The 10,475-nt window shown below is 41.8% G+C and overlaps 1 protein-coding gene across 1 annotated transcript; it reads left to right on the top strand.

Annotated features, from left to right (window-relative positions):
* Window positions 1-64: 64 nt before the first annotated feature.
* spata2 (spermatogenesis associated 2) lies at window positions 65-8,415 on the top strand. Its single transcript, XM_022190176.2, has 3 exons — window positions 65-198; window positions 1,221-2,060; window positions 3,335-8,415. Exons 2-3 carry the CDS (start codon window positions 1,710-1,712, stop codon window positions 4,682-4,684), a joined length of 1,701 nt encoding a protein of 566 aa, XP_022045868.1. The 5' UTR covers window positions 65-198; window positions 1,221-1,709; the 3' UTR covers window positions 4,685-8,415.
* Window positions 8,416-10,475: the final 2,060 nt, after the last annotated feature.

Genomic DNA, 10,475 nt, shown 5'->3' with positions numbered 1-10,475 from the left:
AAGAAAACATACTGTAAGTGTCACACTAACAACAGTGGTGATGTTCAGTTGGGGTCTCTGCATCATCGCATTCCCTCTTCCTGAGCACGTGGGCCCTGATGCTGATGAACTGTCAGGACTGAGCGCATGCGTGTTGCGATGATGGGAATTTCCAACAGCTGAGGAGGCGTAGCTAGCCGTGGCTAGCACTTGTTAAAGGTAAGATGTGCGGGTGGTGGTGTTTTTGGTTAGAAAACGTCGCGATCTGTTAGCGGAAGCACTGTAGCACTTGGTCGTACAAGAGGCACGGCGTTTATGTACAGATAACTGACTCTAAACCAGCGAGAGATCTGTATGTAGCGATGGAACGCCCTGCTAGCTAACAGCATTTGTTAGCTAGCCAGCTGCGCTGAAATGGGCGTTCACTGCTTAGCTTATACTCAGTTGGGGGCCCATGCCAGTGACAGCATCGGGGTTTTCAGGTTTTAGAGTAATGTAAAATCAATATACAAGCTGGCTGAGTGTTTATCTTTGCCGCCACTGGTCGCGGCGAACTGATTCTGTTTTAGTTGATGCGCAATAGTAAGGCATGGGGATGTTGATGGCTGTTGCTTGCTAGCTCGCTTAACGGATGTTCGCTAAGGTTGTAAAGGATCTGTGAGAGCCAGCCAGCTTGCTAGAAACGTGGACGAACGTCCTTTCTATGCCGTGGTTTCAGCCTCATAGCAGATTTTAGTTTTACTAGTTCACATATGCCTATTTGTGCGTTTTGAGTTATAGCTAACTGAAGCTAGATACATGCTACTATGGTTTACAGGCATGTAGTCACGATAGCTCACGTATTCTTTGGCGCAAAACACAAACGCAAGACAAAAGGGATGTTTCTGTCACCAGTAAGTCTCAGTCATGTTTTATCTACACACAAATGTCCCCAGGCGATTGTTGGTTGCATGCTTAATAGTAATAATCAACCATCCCAGCCTTTCAGCTGTGACTGACACAAAATAACCCACACGATGCATCTTCTTATCATCCCACTCACTACACACATACTGTCTCAGAATAGTCATGCCTGTACACCACCTCTCTTATCTGACCTATCAGATTTTGAAACAACTCTCAATGATAGGCACAAATGCATTGTATTTTGGCCATGTAATCACAGAGTTAATAGAAATAAATTTATCTCTTTTCACGATGACAGATTCCTGTTTTAGTAATGCTCTCCTGTGTCATTACAGCTTGGAGATGGCTAAGAAGAATCGCATGATCATGAATGTGTCTTCTACATGAGTGACCTTGAACTCTACGCATGCTGAAACCAAGGGATGGAATAGATACAACTCTGCATTAACAGAGCGTGAAGCAAAAGCTCCTCCTGACTTCATCTTGTATGACATAGGCCTGTTTGTCTGGAAACAAGTTAGGCTTTGAGCCAATACCAGAGATGCCCGTGCAAAGGCATCCCTCCAGGCTTCAGCCTAGCTACGCCAACTGAAAGCGCCAGACAACTGCATCTCTTGTTTGAAGGATGTGCTGCTGAGTGGATGCAAAGTCTCGCTGCTCTTCCACCTCTCCAAAACATTAACATTGAGTGTGTGCCAGTGTATGCAGTGAATTATGGTGACCAAAAATGGTGCTTGAATGTGGCATCCTGGTGCAAGGTATGCTAAAAGGGGCGAGGCTCTTTCAGAAAAGTATAACAGCTGACTAATAGTCTGCTGCCGATAATGGATGCCAAGTTAAAAGAGGACCTGTTTCGGAGATATGTGACAGCACTGGAGAGGCGTCTGGAGGACGGAGGGGAATACACAGGGACTGGAACTACACCAGAGGTGGATAGAAGCAGACACAAGGACAGTGAGGCCCTCCTCTCCACAGCCACAGCCCTGCTAGGAGCCTACCAGCCAGATCCGGGACAGCGATTCCGTATGGTGCGTTTCTATGAGGTGGTGGAGAACTCGCTCCGCTGCCAGAGAGGGTGCAGCCTCAGGAGCCTGGAGAGAGCGTTCCACACCCTGGAAACCATCTGCACCAACCTCTTGCTGTTCCCCTGGAAGAAGGAGTTCAGATGTATTAAGGTGAGTTTGGTTACTCACAGGTTTGTAATAATATTTCCGCTTACAGAAGAGTTTAAAGCTGAAGACAAGCAATGTTTGGTTATTGCTATACTGGTTATAACAGAATTAGTCATCAGCTATCAGTATGCTTTTCTCAGGGAGTTTTGATATCTGCCCAGTGGACCAACCAGAGAGACACAGGGGTTATACTTCTGTGAATTCTCACTCCAAAAGTTCGCCACTGAATTTTTACATGTTCGGCACATGTAATTAACACGTTTTTCTAGCTAACTGTTAAAGACTGTATACATTAAATGTGAGTTATCAAGCCTTTCATCACCTTTCACAAGAAAAAAAGATGTGTTGTTCACATCTTCACTGAGTTCACATCCTCTATTGTCGTAGCTCTGCCACTGGTCACAAAACCGTGCTGACCTTTAAACATTGATGAATGTAAAGGCAGATTTTGTAGAACTTCAGAGGTTCATAGTGATTGTTTGTGCAACGAATGACCATTTCTTTGAAATATAATACCAGCTCTTTGTCTCCGTAGTTGATTAGATGTCTAACTTCTACTATAACAAAAACAGCGACATGACTAACCAAGACAATAGACTGACTGATTAATAACAATGTATTCATTTTACAGTGTAGTCATACATACAAATATGCCTCTTGTTTTTTCCTAATATTGTGTGTGTAACAATTATATGAATATTTTTTGTCTAATTAAAACACTATACATTGTGTATGTAAACTAAAGGACGGCCTCACTACCAACATTTGAAACACAAAACTGGAACTCGCTGTCTGTCTGCTTTTTAATATTTCATTCTTCAAATAACTGAAAGTGAGTTAATATATTTCTAATCCTGTTGAAAGTTTGTTTACATCTGTAATTTTAGTTAACACAGGGGCAAAGAAGGGAGATGTTACAAATTATGTCTGGTGATTAAACAAAACATGTATATTTCAATTGTCAAACCAGTTACCATATTTAGTTATTATATATTTTATTTAAATGCTTCAAATGATTACATGATATACTTCAAAGAGATGGTCTTTCAAGTTTTAAAGTTGATTTGGAGTTTGTACTTTAGTACAGGCATTGACCTGTATTTTGTCAAAGTGATTGATCTAATGTGTTGTCAGATGTTTCTAGTAATATTCAACCAAATATCAATGTGATATCACAGGAGTAACATGAGGTCGTTTTTATTTTAGATTTCAGCTTTGTCATGTCAACCAGTTTGAAATGACAGACACTCATGCTGATTAACCCAATTCTCTTTTAGACCTTCACTGGCCCATATGTGTACCATCTGCAGTCTGCCATTTCTGATGCTGAACTCCGGTCTCTAATGCGCACCATTGGCTACGCCTGTGACCATGATTCGCAGTTCCATTTGCAGGATCACCCAGGAGGCGTAAATCATCTCCGCCAGTTGGCATTCGAGCTCTTCCTGGCCCAGGCAGAGTGTCGTCTTCTGGGAGAGGTAGTGGCTCTGGCCCGTGGTTCAGCCTCAGAGCTGGAGGCCCTGGAACTCCGCAGAGGTTGTAGAGATGATGCAGCCGGCTGTGCCGAGGCACTGCGCAGACGCGACAGCCTCGGGGCAGATATGGCTCGGCTGTCTGTGCGGCCGCTGGATATCGAGAGGCCTCATGCCCACCACCTGAGGCGAGGTAGCCGACCGTCTAAGTCTGTGGATGTTACAGATGGGGCTGGTCACTGGCACGCAGCAGTTAGCAAGCCCGTCTTGAAGGCCTCATTGAGTCTAAGGAAGGAGCCTCTGTTTGTGGATACAGAGGAGGATATGAAGGATGAGATTATCAGGCCCAGCACTTCAGCATCTCTTTTCTCTGTGGCAGCTCCACCTTCCTATAGCCCTGTTGCTGATTTCTTCCCAATTCAGTCACCTCCCCCGGCTGATCCCTACACATCCTACCATCTGTCTTCTTTGGATGAGATTGACTTGTACACAGAGAGAGGTGGGACGGGAGGAAGGCAGACTCCATCTCGACCTCCATCCAGAGAGCCTCGAGATGCAAGGGATGGCTGGCTACTCAAAGCTCATGGTAGTGTGAAGTGTCAGGGTTGTGGACTGGGCTGCTCCACGATGACGTCCTGCCAGAGGTGTGACATGATCCTCTGTTCTGCCTGTCACGATGTGGACCCCTCCCCTTGCTGTGGCCTCCAGGACTACCACCCCAAATCTCCGCGGCCCCTTGACGGATACATTCCCGTCAAGGAAAAGCTCTCCGTCTACTCCAACACTCATTCCCACTCCCATCTCCATCCGCACCCCCTCACGCTGACCCACTCACATTCTCATCCCCACCCTCACCCCCAGATGGTGGAGAAACCCCTCATGTCCACCAAGCTGTTTCCAAGCAAATCTGTTGCCTTGACAACACCAAAGGGAGGCAGCAGTGAGCGAATAAGCATGGGGGGATCGCGATGCGGGTTTTGCAACAAGCCAGGTGCGTCACACACTTGTGTGAACTGCTCTAAGGTGTCATGTGACTCGTGCATGGGCTTGTATGCAAAGGATGTGTGCACGCGAAAGAATCCTCAGCACAGCTTTGTGCCCAACCATCAGCTCAACTTCAAATCCGGCACCATATCTCACCTGGTGTACCGATGAATCAGGCAGACAGAATGTTTTTTTTTTTCTCCCTCCCCGTCCCCTCCCCTAACCCGCAACGTAGTCTTGCACTATTGCTTTAGCTTCCTTCCTGCTTAAACAATTTGTTCACTATCTTCCCCTGTATCTGATGGTCTTTTCTCTAACCCTCTCTTGAACTTTGTACATTTTCTCTTACTGTCAGTAGGGCCGTGGAATGCACATGCCACAGAGAGCCATATCATCTGCCCATCTCTCTGCCTTGTATAAGTTCAGGCCTTTTATCTATTTCTTCTTCCTTTTACCTTGCTACCTGCTCTTGAGTAGTCATGTGATGTTGTAGCGCTTCCCAAATTCCTCAAATTTTGCCCTCCTCAAAAGGGAAACTAGAGAAAAGAGAGTTTAATTCTCACTTTGAATGAATTCTGTCCAAATGAACATATATACTTTGCCTAACTTCTCAGCTAAAAATTCCTCTAATATATAAATATAAATATATATATATATATACAGTATATATATATGTGTGAATGTGTGTGTGTGTGTGCGCGTGTGTGGAAAAGACCTCTGAGCTTGCATTGTGATAAAGGGGATCTTTTTAAACTTGAAAAAAAAATGTAGGGAAAAAGAAAACATACACTGGAAGTCAATAAGTCAATAGTATATATTTTTAATCTCTATTCTCTAGAACAATGTGAGACTGTTAAATGGGCATGAGGTCTGGCATTGGGAATTTTGGGGTATAAACTTATGTATGTGGGTGTGGGGTGGGAGATCTCTCAAAGGGACATATTGAGACAATGATCAGATGCCATATATTCTATTTAAAAGATTCTGCCTTGTAAATTAACCCTCAATTGTTTCTGGTTATGCGACTGAGATTTAAATGCTGCTGTTGACTTGAGACATTGAAGATGTGTGACGTTGATTTCTTTCTGGTGGTTGTGTCAGTTCCAAGCCCCCACCCCCCACCCCCCCACCCCTTTGTCATTACACTCCTTCAGCCCTCATGGTTCATGATGTTGTAGTGCCCCCTCACCAGATCAGTGGTTCAGTGTCAGTCTCAGGTGGGGTCACAGGAAGTCTCATGCTGGGCCACGAATCAAGTGATCAAGGTTCTTAGACAATGTGTGAGCCTACTGATTGGTCTTAGGCAGTATGAAGGAATATACTCTAACATGGTTTCTGTCTACCTCAAATGGCTTCAGCTTATACACCCAATTTGACTTTGTGGTTTCAAACTAGCCCCGAAAACCTAAGAATTGCTGTATTTATTACATTCTCTAATTTGCTGCTTTTTTTTTGTTTTAGCTGAATAGAAAAAAAAAAGTCTCTCTTACACTGGAGTGAGTCAGTCACTTTCAGAGGTAAGCAAAGGTTATTTATTTTGTGAACTAATCCTGGGCTTTCTTGTGTGAGCAGTAATTTAAAAGCTGCCTTGTCCTGCAGCTGGTTACAGTTTGGGAGATGGACACAAAAATGTTAATTATGATGCAGTTTAGTCCAGTAGCTCTGCATGAAATGCTTGTGAAGCTTACTTTTTGGAACTGTCAGAATGATCATCTTGAGCCTGTATTTGGCTGTAGTGTACTGGATTGCACTGCAAGTTGTCTTTTTGTCCCATTGGCAAAATATAGGAGCCAGAGAAACCACTTACACTCTGTTGCAGTCCAGTAGAACACTACCACAGACTCAGAGCTGAAAACTGACTACAGAGTTGACGCCTCTCTTACACAGTGATAATATAACTTTTTGCTGCTTTGCAATTGAAATATTTATCACATGGCTATTACACTATATTTCACAGGAATTTCTGTGAAGTCCACCTTCAAGTACAGGGTAGTGATGCAGTAATTTATTTAGAGACTTTCTCTGCTACTTAGCGTTCACATTTTAAAAGCCCCCTCTTCCATTTGTCGGAAGCTAATGAATTAAATTCATTCATCAGTATACTTCAAAAGGCCTTTTTTTTCATGACGGGTAAATATATTCTGCTTACATTTAAAACCGAGAATCATGAATTTAATAGGCACCTTTAGTGTTTAGACTTTGATTCTCTGTGTAAGAAATATTTGAATATCGCAGTTGATAGTCACAAAGGGCTAATTTAAAATCACATTTCATTAAAGAAAAAAAAAGTCTGAGTCAGGGTTATTTTGACAGACTACTTAGGCTGCTCTAGCCTTTATTTTCTGTCGGGAATAACCTCTAAATGCCTTAAGCTCATTCAGCTGTCTTATCCTGAAATATTTAAGTTTTTGATGTGGTCATTTACTCTGCTTTGTGTTTTACCAGCCTATAGGTTGAACATTGACGTGTTTACCAGACTACACAAACTTAATTCAGTTGTGTGATAGCTGAGGAAAGACTTCAGAGTAAACTAAAAGTACACATAAGCTTATGGGTAGGTTTTTCAAGCAGAGCACACCTACCATGTATATTTACAGAAATATGCAGCAATTCAAACATTGTACACTGATATTAGAGTTAATGTCTGTAGTAATAACCATGTTTTGCTTGAAGTCAAATTCGCTTACGGATAAACACACAAGTTTCAGGAAACTTCTTTTCATTCCCCTTCAAACCTGAAATTTCTGTTCTGTGTCTTCATGTGTATTAATCGAAACAAAGAAGGGATGTTTTGATTCCAGTTAGATGTAGTTTAATGCTTCTTTGAAAGATGTTCTTGAATCAGCATTAGCTTGCTTTGGTATCAAAAATGTTCTGAGTGACCTTAGGGGAGGTGTGCAATTTTTTCTGTTTCCATTTGTTGAAGCCTTTCTAAATAGTTTCTATTTATCATAGAATTATTTCAGTTCTTCATCTCTGTTCTGCAAATCATACCAGCAACAAAGACAACTTTCAGAAGTATTGAGCCATGTTGCAAGAGTGATCATATTGCCAAATGAAGAACAAATATGTTACTGGAGCAGAAAACAAAATCCTGTGGCTTGCCTGGATGTACAGTTAATGTAACATAAATCTGTGATTTTGCTAAAGTTTAACCTTGTGTCTGTAGATGTTGGCCTTTTTAAGAAGCCCAGAAAGAAAACCATCAACATAGATACCTACTCACACACCACGGGCTGTGAATCTGACTTGAAACAGTGGACTGATAACTTGTGTAGGTCACTACAAAGGGCTAAACAGTCTTCAGGGCTGCTGCTAAGTTTGTGGGCACTGTTTTAATGTTTTAGTGAGAAACAGACTTGTCATAGGTAAATATCTAATGTGGAGCTTACTCTGCATTCGTCAGTGGGTAAGAATCACTGATGTTGGGGAGAACAAGAGTAATGGAATACATCGAGCCATTTTAGCATGATCGGTTTAACCCACATCAGACACACTCAAGTCATTGTGGAAGTCAATACTCCCTTTACCTCTTTGTGTGGTTATCTTACTGATATTAACAGTGGTGGTGTAGTTAGGCAGCCTCTTTACCATTCCCTGTTTCCCTAACCTTTTTCTTGGCATGCTCTGTACAAGGACCATACCCATATCCCTCCCCCCCTCCACCCTCAAACCTCCCACCCCTACCCACCTTGGCACTGAGGGTCATTGCACAATGTGTATGTGAAGGGGTATGGACCTTACGATCAGTATGTGGGCATACATGGGGTGGAAGGGAAAATAGCCAAAATTGTGAATTGGTGAATATATATAAATATATATATATGAGATGAAGAGAAATGAAACAAAACGTAAATGAGATTTTATAAAATAATTTCAAGAATAAAATTCTGAAAAAACAACTTTCCTGTCTTGAGTTTGGTTGAAGCTGTGTTTGTGGCATTATTGAACAATCAAATGCAACACGTACCTAGAATTCATTGTCTGTTTTTGAACCACAGTGGATTCATTTCTTTTTCTTTTTTTGTCATAGCTATGAACTATTACACTGTTTTAATTTCAGTGGTGGAGGCGGCCTGTTAGAAATACAAAGGTGCATAAATGTGATGTGTTCATTCGCTGTCTCAGCTCAGCACTGTCGTCTGGCTAAAAACTCAGTTTGCAGCTTTTTTTGCCTGTGACAGTAAGGTAGTGAAGAGCATTTTTATTAAACTCTCATTTCGTTTTTTGTTAAACTGATCGAAAACCAACATACCTAACTTTTAAGCAGTTCAGCTGCATAGTTCTGCATTGGCTGACATTTCCCCGTATGACCAGTAGATGGCGATAAATACCCATAGATGGAGTGAAGAAGACGACACAGCATTTACCAGTCTTGGAACTTCAATTTCACAAGAATTGAAAACCTTAGCTTGGTCTACACAAGAACTGACAGTATTAATTGATATTATGACACCCTGAGCTGCTTTTTGAATGATAAGTTTCAGAATATATTTCATACATATATTTAAAGCAGCAAGTATTGACTGTATTTACCCCTTTGCCCCCTCTTGTAACACCAAACTGGATATGTAGACAAGAGCAACCACTAACCAGACAAACTACAAGGGGTGTCTTTCCTGTGCATGCCATTCCCCTCTTTTTGACACACTGTTGCATGGCATTGTGCACCAAAATAGTTCAGGGTCAAACTATAAACTGACAGTCAATAGAAACTTTGACACCATATTTTTCAACATAATTTTTATTTTGAAGCCCGAAACTGGATTTTCTTCCTATGAATCATTTGTTTAGCATATTGGCATACAGAAACAAAAATCTAAAGATTCAAGAATGATTTCAAAAGAAAGAATTTCTCAAAAGAAAACGGCACCTGCCAAACACAAAGTTACAACAGTCAATACCGAGTATGGCCTCCATTTGCTTCGATGCAGGCAGCAATCCGTCGGTGCATGCTTTGGACCAGGCTTCTGATTGTGGGTTGGGAACAGCCCGTACGCCTGGCTACATCACTGTAGCTCAAACCGGCCTCCACCATACCCAGTGCCCGGAGACGTTGTTCATGTGATAGACGTGGCATGATGCTGTTCACTGGACTAACAATGGTGGCCTTTTTTGGGCCTTTATAAAGGCCTTCAAAACCCATTCTCAAATTGTGCAGATACTCACTGAGTATTGCTTGGTGTGTATTTGGTTCACTTTTGAAAAATGACCAACCCATGTGCAATGAATCATGACAAAATGACAACTCATCATTATCTCAACTACCAGGGCACTAGATCATCAGTAAATCCACAATGAATAATTACAACCCCCCCTACAAGTGGAATTCTGCGTACATTTCTACTTCAAAGTTTCTACTGACTGTCAGTATAATTTGTAAATGCTAAACAAGGCAGGATGAGCAGGCTTGGAGGGGATGCACTTGCAAATGCGATACTATACCGTTGGACATAAGATACAAGTTCACATCGGCCAAGACAGTCATTGTGCCTGTCGTATTTTCTTTTACTGCAACGAAGAGAAGATGGATGTCTGCATAAACTTTGAATTGCACTGCAATAAAACAGACACTTGTGTAGCTGGAAGACATATTATGTGCTAATGTTTGTTTCAGTCTCTGTGTATTGGGTTGTAGTGGAGTACAGCCTGAAAGCATACTTTACAGTTGTGCAGATTACATTTATACTTTGCCTTGAAAACAAATAAGACAAGGCTTATCTCTGACATGCAGAGCTTTTAGTATCAGAACAATATCTGCAATAAATCTCAGAGGATGTAAGTGAAGCTCACTGAATGTAAGTTTTCATGTAACCTGGACATAAATCTGTAGTTAACAAAAACTCACAGATAATAGAATTCACAAGTTAAGATTGGATTCCTCATTTGTAGTGGTAGAAGATCAAACAAAAATCCTTTTATAGCAGTGCTACACAACAAACCCGATTTAGTTCAAATCCAT

This window comes from Acanthochromis polyacanthus, chromosome 6 (assembly GCF_021347895.1).
Source record: "Acanthochromis polyacanthus isolate Apoly-LR-REF ecotype Palm Island chromosome 6, KAUST_Apoly_ChrSc, whole genome shotgun sequence".
In the NCBI taxonomy this organism is placed as follows: domain Eukaryota; kingdom Metazoa; phylum Chordata; class Actinopteri; family Pomacentridae; genus Acanthochromis; species Acanthochromis polyacanthus.
This window is presented reverse-complemented; position numbering and strand designations above follow the sequence as displayed.